Below are 14,604 nucleotides of genomic sequence, written 5' to 3'. Positions count from 1 at the left end.
TCACAATCAGAAAACACATTTATGAAGCAAAATTAATCTATAAATTTCAAAAACAAACATTTAAGTGACGGCTATGTGAGACATACATAAATATACATATATACATATATAATGTAGCTATTGTTAGCATTAGCAACATGTGAGCAACAAGCCGAGGGGGGCGTGTCTGTTGGAGGAACGCCGGAAAATCGGAAATGCCCACTGCAGTGGACCGCACTATAAATCACGTTGAAAACACGTTTTGGTCTTTTATTTTGAAAAGCCTTAGGAAGTGGCATCTTCCTCGTTGACTTGATGGTGGGAGGAAAAAGTTAAGAAGAGGGAGAGAGAGAGAGAGCTGCTCCTCCTTCTCCACGCTCCGGACCTGCAGCCTCTCCGGCGGGATACTGAGTGAGGGACTCCCCCCGTGGTTCTGGTCAGTGACCTGGTCCTGGTTCTGGTACTGTTTGGGGAAAAATCTAAGCGGGACCTCGTAGTGATGGAGCGGTGCTGTTGAAGTAGGAACCAGCGAGTGTGTGTGAGTGTTTCTGCGGCTCCTGGAGGAGCAGAAAGCGGGATCAGGAGGACCGGGAGGATCCGGAGGAGCGGCTCACTAACCTGTGCTTCCACCGCGCTCATCCTGCGGCCGTGCCCGTCTCTGAGGTCATGGGCTGCGGCCTGAGGAAGCTGGAGGACCCGGAGGACAGCAGCCCCGGGAAAATCTACTCCACCCTGAAGAGACCGCAGGTGGAGACCAAAGCAGACACAGTCTACGAGTATGTGCTGCTGGACTTCAGCTTAGAAGGTAAAGTCGATTAATTATCGATTATTGTGTGTTTTCGTTGATTAAACTTAATCAGCTTCTTTAACTTTTTTTTCTAAATTGTCATGGCTGTAAATAAAGGTTATTCCGTAGAAAACAATAAGTTTGTTGATACATATTTTGTCTTAAAATGATCATAAAATGATGACAAATGCAAGTGAAATGTATTAAAACCACAGATAAAGTTGATTCTTAAATTTATGAAGCTTGAGACACTAAACTTAAGACATTTTTGTTGAAAAAAACTAATATTTGACTCAACAAAATAGTTGTGGCATCATACAACCCAAATCTCAGAATTTAAACTTAGATTTTTAGACACTTTTCACCCTTTTATGAACAAAATAATGTTCAATGTTATTGACATTTTAAATTGTAGGTTTGATATAAATGGAAATAACCTTTAGTTGCAGCTCATGAGCTCTGGAAATATTGTGAAGTGGACATTTTTCATTAATTGTCTTTGCCAGAAATGTTAAAATCATCAACTATTTTAATGTGATTTTTAAGCTTTTTCTGTTTTGTGTATTGAGTATTTCTGATTTCTCACTATGTTGATCAAATGATTGATGATAGATGTGAGAAACAGGTCCAGTTGAACCAATCAAGTGATTAATCAGAGAACTAACAGAGAGACAGTTTGAATTGATTAATCTAGTTATAGTTTCTTTGATTAGTTGATTAAGTGTCTGTTTGGCGACGCCTTCAAATGTCTTGTGTGTCTTTTGTGCTCAAACACATGGACGTTGACATCCACAGAAATTAAAACTAGAACACATTTTCTTCACAAAAATGACTTAAATCTATCAACTGATTAAAAATTAGTTTAATTAAAAATGATTATTTTCTTTACTAAAATGACTCAAAATAATGTTTTGCGATGCATTTAAATGCCTTTTCTATTCAGAGTGACCGATAGAGTCCAAAATATTCACATTGTGGAGCTGAAACCAGACATTTGGTACATTTTCTTTGACTCAAAACCGTCTATTGATTAAAAAATAAATGTTTTCTTTACAAAAATTAGGCCGAAAATCACTGAAATTTGAAATAATCTATGAATTTGTTCCTTGATTAGTTGATTAATTGTCCGTTTGGCGACGCCTTTCAGTGTCTTTTGTGCTCAAATTTACTGATAAACAGTTTGACTGATTTAAATGAAAATGTTTACAGTGTGGACCTCAAACTAGACATTTTACATGTTCTTCACATAAATGACTAAAAACTATCTAGTGATCTTTGATAAATAAAAAGTTGCATGTGATATTTTCCTGAAAAAAATGACTCAAAACGAAGAATTCCACATTTGCTTTACAGAAAAATGACTGGTGTATTAATTTGCTGCCAGTTAAATGAATAATTATTGAAAAATGGAGAAACATCACAGCATCAGGACAAACTCTCCTCGTGGACTCGTGTCATACTCCACATTTTTCCTTTCACCACTTAAAGACAAGCCCTTAAAGTGCTCCTCTGTGTGTTTGTGAAACATTCCTGTGTTGTGTTTATTTGGCTGTAAAACAGAGTCACTGCACTGCTGTTGTTCCCACAGGAGCTGCTTTCTGTCTGTCTGTCTGTCTGTCTGTCTGTCTGTGTCTTCCTCCTCCTGAATGAACGGCTCAGTAAATAAAGTCATCCCTTGGGACGTTGATGTGGTGTTAGCAATGTTAGGAATGTTTTCTGTTCCTGTCTTCTCTACATTAAATCACACCGGATTATTATTACCTGGTAATCTCTAGAAATATGGAATAATCTCGGAGGATATCTGTGATCTTAATCCTACGCGAATTGTCCGTAATTTGTCAAGTAAAGATTCCGATGCAAATGACCTCCCATACTGTGACAATATTAATATTACATACATTATATTATATATGTATCATTTCTAAATGACGTGAGATTACATGTGAATATGTCACTTTGATTCCAATAATTCAGATTAGAAATGACTTCCCTGTTTACATGCGTGTGAGAATTAGTAATCTGATTATGATGGGCGTGAATGATAGGGATGGCACGACACCACTTTTCGTGACCGATATCGCAAACTCAAGTATCGGTCGATATTGAGATCAGTCATTTTAGACTTCGATACGAAAAGTATAAATATGTCACTATAATATCACCTGAATGTGGGCGTGGCCTCTGCTGAAGTGGTGCTGTGTGAGTTTACGTCATTTAAATAAAGTTTTATTCACACGCAGAGTTAATGTTGATTAAAGGACGGTCGTTTCTCTGCTCCAGGGTTTGTTTGTGTTGGAACATTAAAAACACGTCAGTCACTTTGTTCCTGATGATAATGAAGCTGAAGATGATGCCTCAGGTATCTGAGTCTCACACACACACACACACACTCACACACACACTGTTACATAACCTGCGCAGATGTTTTCATTTAATGTTTTTTTTTGTTCAGACAAGTTTGTTCTTCTGTCACATTACCAAAAAAATTGGACCCAAACACAAGAGAGAGAGAATTTAAATAAAACCGAACAGGCGGAGCAGGAACGAACGCAAATTCATAAAAAAATAAAGGACAGTAAGTGAAGCTCCGCCTCCTCTAAAATGCTCTCTGTTGTATTGACATTTAAATACTAATCGTGGTTGAGAACACGCTCAGAACACGTCACTGTTGTTCATTCAGAATCAGCTGCTTATCACGGATGACGGATGGTCTTACGTGATTTTTGTATTCTCGTAGCAGCCTCAGCATTAAAACCATGCGAAGCTCTGCGTCATCTGTTGTAGTTTTAGTAGTAGCTGAGCAGCTGTTTTAGTGGTAGTTTAGTAGTTTTTGGTAGTTGTTTTAGTAGTAGCTTTGGTAGTTGTTGGTGTTAGTTTTAGTAGTAGGGTTAGTATTTGTCTTCATAGCAGTTTCTGAGAGTTGACGCTGAGACAGTTTTTGATTGACAGCGTTGCAGAAACAAACACGACAGTGGAGCCTCGTTTCTGTGGATTTTGTTGTAGACAAACATGTGCTCGTTGTGTGTCATTTACTCTGTGATATAGAACACTTTCATGTGTACATGTACACTGTAAAAAAACACACATCATTGATCGCGTTTTCCTTGTTCTAGTTGTTCGTTTGCAGAATTTACGTATCAATAATAACTGGACCTGAAATGAGCTTCGACTAACCTTCCACACCAGTGGAAGTGACATGGAAATGGATGAATGAATGAGCCTCAAAGTCATTATAGGACACAACCACCGTCCTCCGTCTTAGCCAATGCTACATCCTGCAGTGGCCTTCAAACGTTTCTGGGACACTGACATTGACACAGGACAGACACACACACACACACACACACACACACACACACACACCCACAGTAGCAGCAGCAGCAGCAGCAGCAGCTTGGCCTGGTTTTTCCTTCCTCCTCCGTCTGAGACGAGAGTGGACGTGAAGCCTGGAGCCACAGATCAAAGCAGCTAATGGTTAATAACTTTCCCTCCGAGCTAATTAGCGCTAACGTGGCACGTCGCCCACTGAGGTGTATTGTTCACTGTGTGTGTGTGTGTGTGTGTTAGTGTGAGAGAGAGTGAGTGAGTGAGTGATGAAACAGGCTGACTTTAAAAGAATCTTTATCATTATTGATCTTTTCTTTCGTAGCTTCATAACTTCCTGAACTTTAACGATAGCATTAGCGTTTCCATCAGTGTTGGGGTTTGTTTTCACTGACGCTAAACCTTAATGCTGCGTTCCATTTACATCGGATGTCCAAAGTCAGAACTCCAAAGTCGGATCTGTGTTAAAGTCGGAAACTTACTTTGTGTCGCGCTGATTCCCCCACACCAAAGTCCATAGAGAAAATCAGTGATTTTAGCTCACAGGGACACAGGAGCTGCTGGTCTACTGCTGCCTCGTGTGGTCACTTTGTGTCACTGAAGTCGATCCAAACAAAGGATTTCAAACACAGAATTTTGCAAAATAACACATTTGATCTTACTGATGGAGGCAGCAGTGGATTTATCAACTCCTGGGTGCTGTGATGTTAAATCGCTGATTTTCTCTATGGGGTTTGGTTTGGGAGAGTGCTTAAGTTTTATTGTTGGGAAAAATATGTCTAACTGTGAGATAAACTGAGACAATATCTATCTATAAGTACAGGGAATGTCTGACTGTCACTGAGTTTGATGTTATTTCCATAATAAAATCAAGTTATTGGTAGATATGTGACAGTTATGTCGCTGAAACCCTCGATTAACAGGCACAGATTGAACGGGTAGTTCATAGTTGTAGAGGGAAATAAAGGAGAAGCATTTGGCCTCAGTGGTGAGAAAAAAAAGTCACGGTATTAGACGAGTAAATCTCTGGCAGAATCCACATTCAGAGAAATGCGTCCATCTGCCTCGTCCTGTTTTACTCAGTGTTCCAGCTGGCACTCATGTTTTCACTGAGCATGTGTCTGCCTGTTCTCATGTTCTCATGTTCTCTATGTTCTCTATGTTCTCTATGTTCTCCATGTTCTCCATGTTCTGTGTGTTCTCCATGTTCTCCATGTTCTGTGTCCTCATGTCCTCTATGTTCTCATTGCTAGTGGTTTTTCTGCCGAGTTATGTATATTCATAGTAATGCAGTGGTTACTAATTTTTATATATTTTACAATGTTACGGCACGAAAAATTAATTAAAATTATTAAAATGAAATAAAACTGACATCAAATGGTCTCACGTTGAAAAAAGTATGGTTGCCCAAAAACAGTCATTGCTAATGGCTAAGATGTATTTGTTGCTAACAGCTATGCTAAAAACAGTAATGGCTAACTGCTACACCAAACAAAGCCATTGCTAACTGCTATGGTACGAAAAATCCATGGCTAACTACACTAAAACATTAATTGCTAACAGCCATGCTAACAATGGTACAGATCAGGTCACGGATGAGACTGCATCAGTGGCTAGGTTAACGGTTAGTGGGCTAGCAGAATTAGCATCTCTGCCAATAAAGAAGGAGATGAAGAAAAAGAGATTAGCGTTAGCATTTAGCTGACACCAATAAAAAAACAAACAAACCCTGTTCCCACTGGTTAAAAAAAAACATATTTAAACTCGGGATTAAGGGATTAAGTGTTAGTATCTCACTCAAGCATTCTTGAAAAACACAAACTATGCCGTTAAGTCTCTTTCTCTGCGTCATGAAAACGACTTTGAAGGCAGCGCCGCGATGACGGGTCAGGACTCGATGAATGATAGGATGGGATTATTTAATGGAGAGATGGATTAACCTGAAGTGATGTGTATTCATCCCTGGTTGGATTAATTTAGGGAGGGATGAAAGAAAAAGTGAGATTAATTATAACCTGATTGTTCAGCGATAGTTTAACTGTCTGTCTGCTCTTCATCCAATCCCTCTAATCTGCAGTTTTGATGTCCCACAGTGGATTATTTCAGATTAAATTCAGTGTTTTGATGATTGAATGTGGGATGTGGCAGGTGGAGGCAGCAGCACAAAGAATATTGTGAGCTAATAATCTGCCACTGGAGGCTTTAATCCCAGCTCTAATCTCATCTCGTAGGGTTAGCTCTGTTCTGCCTTCTCCTCAGGTGTTTGATGAGTTAAAGGTGAAGTTTGTGACATTTTCCACAAACTTGAAACCTTCCATTTTCTCTGTTGTTGTTGATGATTTTTGTGCTAATTTTCTTTATTTCCCCCCTTGTGATGGACAAACTTGCTAAAACATTATTAACTGAACACGTATTTTTGTTTGAACATATGTATAAAAGAGTTAATACTAGTTCACTTTTTGATATAGAAATTGAGATTTAGTGACTTTTATTAAAATGTCCAGGAAGAAACGTGTAAACATGCATTTATATTTAATTTAGGTAACAATCTGCTTTAAGAAATCTGATTAAATACACGTAAAAAAGATGCCAAAAATGTTGCAAGTGACAAAAATATTCCAGATTATTTGGGCCATAGTTGTTAATGTTATAATAAGAGATATTGTGGATATACAGTGACTGTATGTCATTGTTGCTGTGTATAAATCACTGTTTCATTAACTGGAATCTTTCAGTGTACCACATCTTTATTATTTATTACACTCTTTTTACTCATATTTGTATTATTAGTTTTCTATGTATACTGTGTGTCTTGCTGCTGCTACACCTTCATTTCCCAGTTTAGGATTAATAAAGTACATCTATTCTATTCTAAGCATTTATGGGGCCCCCTTTCACCACCACCTCAGAGTCACCTGTGCTTGACTATTATTGATATACATTTTAATAATATAACATATTAGCTAATATAAATAAATTATTTAAAGTTATTTACTTTACAAACACGTGTCACCCCTGTTTTGAACATTAGAGGGCAGTAAAATCACAAACCTGGCCTGGTATTAACATTTTAATTTTATATTCATTTATTAACTTAAGATAAACAATATTTAGATATAGACTTTTTTTCCAGTAATATAAAGCGTGGCAGGGGCTCGTTTTGGCTCGTTTCCTTGTTGCCGGGCAGTTTTCCTCCACGTCTCACCTTCAAACACTCACAGCTCATAAAATCCTGTCCTGTAAACTGGTGTTTTTTGACTCTGAACTCCTCAGATTTGCTCTGTGCCCTCAGCTGTTGCTCAATGAACTCACCCTCTCACCATCTCCCACCTCCACTTCCCCTGTTTCTCTTACCCTCTTTTGCTTGTCCACTCCTCCTCCTCCTCCTCCTCTGAACAGAGGCCTCAGTGTTGATGGGGTGAGAGGCAGCAGGATGGGGGGGTGTGTGAGGACTGAAAGCAGCAGAAACAAAAGCTTTGGTTGGAGGTGTTTCTGACGTCAGAGCCCAACACAAATAAACAGTCTCGTGTTCAACAGAGAAGAGAAATCAATAAAAGAGAATTTCAGATATTAAACTCATAAAAACTACAACCAGAAGACAAATGGTTCAATAATAATATCAGAACCTCATGTGCACAATAACCACAGGTTTACGGCAAAAAGAGACAGAAAATCTGTGAATGTGATGTTAGACGATGTTAGAAAGTTGGAAAACAAACACGCAGAGAGGCAAAATGATGTTAAAGAGACAGACATTCATGATAAAAATGTGCTAAATGATGCCAAATTACCACAGAGGTACAAAAGTTCTTCAGTGTAATGTGAGTTTATCAGTGATGAACCTGTGCAGCAGCTCTGCTCCTCCTCTGTTTTTCATGTGTTCATGTGTGTTCATGTGTTCACGGTGAGCTCACAGACTCAGCAGACCATGTCGTCGTTTCCAGCTGCTGCAAATAAACTGTGTTAAATTTAACTTCACCTCAGGCTTCAGCAGCGACGTCTGAACCCACAGGAATGACTGTGAACTGAGGCTTTTTCACTTTTCAGTTAACCCTCACTGAGAGAGAGAGAGGGAGGGAGGGGGGAGACAGGGAGAGAGAGGGAGAGAGAGGGAGAGGGGGGCAGTTGATCTCAGCTGAGCACTGATCACTTCTCTGGGGTGTTTGGTCGTGAGAATGTGGGGGGTTGTAGTGAGGAATGCTGACACACACACACACACACAGTCTCATGTCAGATTCTTCGTCATCTTAATCCAAAAATCCACTATTTTGCAAATTTCCAATCCTTTAAATGGATTTTCCGTCTGTGTGTGAGTGTCTTTCTCTCTCTCTCTGTCTGTCTGTCTGTCTGTCTGTCTGTCTGTCTGTCTCTCTCTCTCTGAACAGCCTCTCTTTGTGGACACAGGAAGTTTGGTGACGGTCGCAGACGTTTAACAAAAACAGCACAGGGTTCATTCAGCATTCAACAAATATTTACACCCCCAACTGGTGAAGAGTGGAACTACACTGAGAATAAACTCACTATTAATGATAATAATTACATTTCTATAGTAAAACATAGGCCTTGGAACAATTTATCATTTTCAAACAGAAAACTGCAGTTTTATAGGTTCTCATCCTTCCATCATCGAGGACAGAAGTAAAAACTTACAGCACTGGAAGTATTGAACTGGAAATCTACATGTTGAGTTCCAGTGTTATAACTGCTTTGTTTACTTTCTCAGGATTAAGCAAACAGTAATAAAATTATGCAGTAAAAACTACAAGAGTTGCAAAGTAAAAAGTCTAACTTTTACGAGTAAAAAGTCATAATATGTTTGTATGTATGTTTATAATATTGTTTGTATTGCTGCTTTGTTAAAACAATTTCCCCTTGGGGATGAATAAAGTATTTCTATTCTATTCTATTCTATAATATTACAAGAAAAAGCCACAATTTTACAAGAAAAAGACACAATTTTACAAGAAAAAGCCACAATTTTACAAGAAAAAAGCAGCAATTTTTTTCGAGAAAAAAGTCAAACTTTTACGAGAAAAAGACACAATTGTACGAGAAAAAAGTCACAATTTTACGAGAAAGGTCTTTTCACTGACCTGGTGTCCGTCCGTCTGTCTCTCCTGTCACAGGAAGTCGTCCGACCGTCCAGTACGTGGCGTCGCTGTGTGAACTCCCTCAGGCTCTGCAGTCGTACTACACGCAGGGTTACGTCCTGACTGCGCTGCATCCCATAATACTGTCTGTGGGCCGGACTCGCTCGCTGCCGTTCAGTCTGCTGTACCGCGCCGTCCTGGCCCGACCCAGACCCAGGTACACACACACACACACAGACACACCTAAAAACAAACTTTGTGTATATATGTGTGTCTGTGTGTGTTATAAAGTGAATGTTGATGTTTGTGTGCAGTCGACAGACGGCGTCCATGTGTCACAGCGTCCCCGTCCTCAGGGTGGAGGAGTGGCCTCTGCCTGGAGAGTCACTGACGGGCGACACAGTCCGAGCACTCATCGACCGGGTCAGTGGTGTTACCTTTTTTATTAGATGCATTCTGAAATGTCACCACTTGATGTCACTAAATCCTTCATACAAAGTCCTGCAAAGAAAATTAATAATAATAATTAATAATATTATCATAATATTTATGTCGTGCTGATAGTTTTGTGTGTTCTTTCCCGTCAGGTGAACAGCAGTGCTCGAGGGGGCGTTCGTTTCGTGGGCTCCGTCCTCCAGCAGGTGAGCGGGGTCGCGAACGGCAGGATGCACAGTCCAAAGAGAGGCTGTCGCTCGCCGCCGCGCACACCACCACGTACGCCACCTGGAGACGGAGAGCAGGAGGACATGAGCGCGTACAGTCCTGGAGACCTGAGGTTACTGGTCTTCTTCCACTCCTGGGCTCCGGGCTGTGCTCCTCTGGACTCGCTGGCCTGTCAGTACCACCAGGGGGCGATCTCCATGCGCGTGTCCAGGAAGGGTCAGGTGGTCAGCGCGCTGGAGGCCGACTGGCTGGAGCTGACCGCCGCCTACTATCGCAGAGGCTGGTCTCTGATGGACTCCTTCGTGTACTGGGACACGCCCAAAGGTCGGATTCCATTATATTCCGTACACTTTTTTTTTGTCTTTTCTTGTTGATTGTGATTGAACTGAGTCGACGTTGGCATGACAGCAGAAAAAAGTCGCAATCCTATCATCACGCTAAAATGTGTTTTTAAAATCTGGACTTCAGACGTCTACTTGAGTCCAAGGTCGTGCTTTAACTTTATTGTTTTATCAACTGAATGATTTGAAATTAGACATATGATTTCATTTCAGTATATTTTAAATAAAGTCATAATAAGTTACTTTAAATAGACATGAAGCTGGAGTTCAGCAGCAGTTCAACCAGTAACTCCATGTTTTTACCTCCTTTTTTTAATTAAAATCTGACTCAGACATGAAGAAGAAGAAGAAGAAAAAAGAAAAGAAAAGAAAAACCCAACATCTGTCTCTTCCTGTTTTGGCTTCTTCGTTTTTTCCACTGCGTCTATATTTGGCGTCCTCACTTCCTGTTCCTCTGCAGACGTACACATCACATACACACGAGGTCTGGACGTTAAATATACATTCATGTGCTAATAATAATGATAATAATAATAATGATGTCACATAAACACTGGTGAGCGCTGCAGGACGTTTCAGGTCAAAGTCGAGTTCAGTGTCTGAAGGTTTTTTAAAAAACAAAGATTTTTGCGAACGATTTCTCACGCTCTATTGTTTAAGTGAAAGATTATGAAGAATACGTCAGTGTGCACATGTTCATTTTTTTAATAATCCCACTAATGTGACATCAGTTAAGGGGATTAATGTTAAATCTGAGGTTCTGCGGATTTTTGTAGCAAAATTCCAGTTCTTACTTACTTTGTTTTCTTGACTTCTTTTGTCGAGTTGCAGCTGAAAAGTTTGAAATCATAATTAACACAGAACCTCACACGCATGATTAGGATTAAATCCAAGAGGCGTAATTTAACCTAAGACCTGTACAATTATCAAAAGTACCAACATTTGGCTCTTTTATATATATTATAACATGTGTTTTCATTATGTCACTGAGTCAGAATAACTGTAACAGCGCCGCAAATAACTATTCTTTTTTTATTATAGATTCAAGTGTTATTTTGGTCCAGAAAATGTCTCAAAAATATTGTTGTTTTCACACAAACCTTAAAAATGACGACGTCCTCAAATGTCCTCAAACAGAAGACGTTCAGTTTATTGAAGTGATTTAAGAAGCTGAAACCACAAAAACAGAACTTATATTATTGAATTAATAATTGCAACAATAAAAAAGAAAACATGTCACAAATCTGAAAATATAGCTAGCTAGCTTTTCCACACTTTAAAACCTTAAGGATATTCATATTCATTCTCTACACTAAAATACCTTAGCTTACACACATATTCATCTGTATTTGCTCATTGATACAGAGGAAATGTTATTAGAAACATTCTCATTTGTTAAAAACATGTTGCTAACGTTAGAAAAAAAACTCTTTATTTACGTGAAAATATAGCTAGCTTCTCTAGATTTACTGATATTTATGTGTTTGCTAATTTAAACAAAAAGGTGAAAATGGAACATTACGAGCAATGATTTTCATAACTTTGAAACAAAAAGCGAACAGATCTTAGCCTATATGGATATTTATCTATGTTTTTTTTTTAACTCATACAGAGGAAACAGGTGAACTAACGCATGGAATGTTACTTGAAACACGATTTTCTTAACTTAAAAACATTACCTACTTTATTAACGTTAAATTATAGCAACTAGCATATAATATAGCATATTAAAGAACTTAGCCTATACAGATTTTTATCTGTTTTTGCTAATGTATACAGAGGGACAAATGTAGAAGAATCATCACTTAAAAACATGCTAATATTGCAAAAAACTGTTTAAAAAAAGTTAATACTAACATTAAAATAATGCGATGTTTCTGTGTTTTCCAGGCGAGCCGGTGCCGAGGTCTCTGGAGGGTTTGTTTGTGTACGAAGAGAGAAGCACGTCGCCTCCCGCCAACGACACCATCGTCGTAGAACAGTGGACGGTCATCGAGGTCGGTAACCATGGAGACACCCACATTCATGTAAAATCACATTTACATGAATTTAAAACGTCTTTTTTTTCATTTAAATAAATAAAGGGCTCCAGCGTGAAGACGGACTACGGGCCGCTCCTGCACACGCTGGCCGAGTTTGGTTGGCTGCTCACATGCGTGCTGCCCACGCCCATCATACGACACGACAGGTGAGTGCCACACCTTCCCGTTACCATGGTGACGTACATGTGTATGTGTGTGTTTTTAGACTGTAACTGTTTGTGTGTGTGTGTGTGTGTGTGTGCAGTGACGGGAACTTGGCCACGAAGCAGGTGGTGTTTCTGCAGCGGCCGGTCAGGAATCAAACTGCCGGACAACAGAAGAACCAGGTGAGACGACCACTCTGATGACCGCCATCTTAGAAATTAACCACGAGGAAGAGGAGAAGAGAGGCGGGGCTTTTATACAAGTCTTGTTTAATGATATTTAGTGAAAAAACATTTAGTTTTATATTTATTTAGTCCGAGTTTGAGACGCCCAGGGAAGAAGACGGAGCAACAGGACTGCTCTTCATACTGTGTCTTTAAGTCAGGGCAACACTGACACCTGGTGGATGAAATCACAACTGCACCTCCCATAAAGTAAACCATAGTTGAGACTTTTTAACTCGGTCGTTTTGAAATTGAAATTGCAGTTTGAAGCAACGAAATTAATTTGTTTACACATCTTGATGCAGACATTTTATATCTTATATCTTTAAATCTAAATATCTCATAAACAGAATTAACTTCACCTACATTTTAGTGCGTAAACAAAGTAAACTAATCAATTCATTGCTGTGGTTCCACATTTTAAATCTACTACACGGCCAATATTGAACTAAAGCCTGACATTTAAACGATTAATCCCAAATTAAATTGAAATATGGCTGAAAAATGTTTTATTTTCCAGGAGCTGCTTTGGACAGAAATCCAAAAAAACTAATGAATTTAAAGTAACTGATTAATCTAAGGATCTTTTCAACTACATATGTATCATTATTGTGTTTTATTGCAGACATGTTAGGTATTACATCTTTAAATGAAAACAACAGTGTGTAAACTAAACTAATTAATTAAATATGAATTGTTGTGGCCTCACATTTAACATGTTTTATACATTCATTAAACCAAACTAAATTGATATATGTGTCAGTAAAATCACATTTCTATATTTTCCCGGACCCAGTTATTATGGACATGAAAGTCGTCTGTTGGGTCATTTTTTAAAAGAAAATGCAAGTTATCATCACGTGCGAACTGATACTCAGTCAGTACAGTTACTCTAAAGTACGACGTTACCTCTGTGACTGTGATCGTCTCCAGGCTCTGTCTGTGCGCAGCGACGTGTCCGGCCGCTCGGTCGGCCGTCCCCTCGTCCCCGCGGAGGACGTGTCTCCCGGCGCAGGAGGCATCGGCGGTTTCCCGGTGTTTGGGGGCGGGTATCCCGGCGCTCTGTCCCACCTGGAGGAGGGCGTGTTCGAGCAGGACGAGGGAAAGGCCGAGGTCACCTGCATGTGAGTGGGAGGAGTTTCTCCACTGCAACGCCAGGATCATTAAACAGTGTTACAACAACGCAGATGAAACCACAGGAGACGGTCGTGATGAACTCTCCACAATCCTCACGTGGACCAACTGGGCTGCACTTTTTTATTTTATTGAAGCCATAATGAGGTTTTATGTAGAAGTGGATCTGTGTCACATTCCCCTCATCTGTTCCAACACAAGAACATCCAGAATTGATGTTTTTTTTGTTAATATAATAACACCGGATACGCAGCTTATCACGCAAACCTTTTTAATCCGGTGAGCAGTTTTCTTGTTATTGTTGTTGATGTTTTGCTGCTTGTTGCTTCAGAGCGTAGACGGTACTGACGACTCGTGACGAGCCCTAAAGGTCGAAACTTTATAGTTTCCAGGGAGGAAAAAAGGAATAATCTAGTTTTTATTACAGTTTAAATATAGTGTAAAGATTTTCTAAACCAGCACAAAAGTTTCTATTGGGAAAAAGTGGAGTCAATTTTTAAAAAAAATGGAGACGTGAAAAGGGAAACTTTTTTTTTAGGACAAAATGATGTAAATATCTAAATATAAGATGTGAGCGTTCATAACCGTTTGTTTCAAATGATTTTCATGCACGTCACTGTATTTTTAAGAGGCAAAAGCACCTTTTTTATCCATTTTCCTCACGGATAAATCTCTTCTTTCCCTCTAAAATGCCCGTTTACTTCACAAGTTTTCCAGTGCTGTTCACTTATCAGTATTCTTTTCCCCCACCGTTCTTTCTAAAGAAAAAGTTGTACATTTCACTTTGTTTGTTGTTATTTTATTGTAATAAACACATATTTCCCATGATTCAACAGTGTTGTTCATCATTAAATTAAAAAAACAAACATCCCAACA

At 39.2% G+C, this 14,604-nt stretch overlaps 1 protein-coding gene across 1 annotated transcript; it reads left to right on the top strand.

Moving 5' to 3' along the window:
* The first annotated feature begins 272 nt into the window (after nt 1-272).
* On the top strand, nt 273-14,556 carry rftn2 (raftlin family member 2). The gene is made up of 8 exons (XM_058619414.1): nt 273-784; nt 9,217-9,397; nt 9,495-9,603; nt 9,768-10,167; nt 12,075-12,181; nt 12,269-12,372; nt 12,471-12,552; nt 13,528-14,556. The coding sequence occupies exons 1-8, from the start codon at nt 646-648 to the stop codon at nt 13,720-13,722; spliced, it is 1,317 nt and encodes a 438-aa protein (XP_058475397.1). The 5' UTR covers nt 273-645; the 3' UTR covers nt 13,723-14,556.
* The last annotated feature ends 48 nt before the right edge of the window (nt 14,557-14,604 follow it).

The sequence above is a fragment of the Solea solea genome, chromosome 2 (genome assembly GCF_958295425.1).
Source record: "Solea solea chromosome 2, fSolSol10.1, whole genome shotgun sequence".
Classification (NCBI taxonomy): Eukaryota; Metazoa; Chordata; class Actinopteri; order Pleuronectiformes; family Soleidae; genus Solea; species Solea solea.
The sequence above is the reverse complement of the archived record's forward strand: the minus strand, read 5'-3'. Positions and strand labels throughout refer to the sequence as shown.

What these genes read in the sequence shown, in the direction of transcription:
- rftn2 (XM_058619414.1), top strand. Translation starts at nt 646, where the DNA reads ATGGGCTGCGGCCTGAGGAAGCTGGAGGACCCGGAGGACAGCAGCCCC. An exon ending in GCTGGACTTCAGCTTAGAAG is followed by an intron (nt 785 to 9,216) that starts GTAAAGTCGATT and finishes CTCCTGTCACAG; the next exon opens with GAAGTCGTCCGACCGTCCAG. An exon ending in AACAGTGGACGGTCATCGAG is followed by an intron (nt 12,182 to 12,268) that starts GTCGGTAACCAT and finishes AAATAAATAAAG; the next exon opens with GGCTCCAGCGTGAAGACGGA.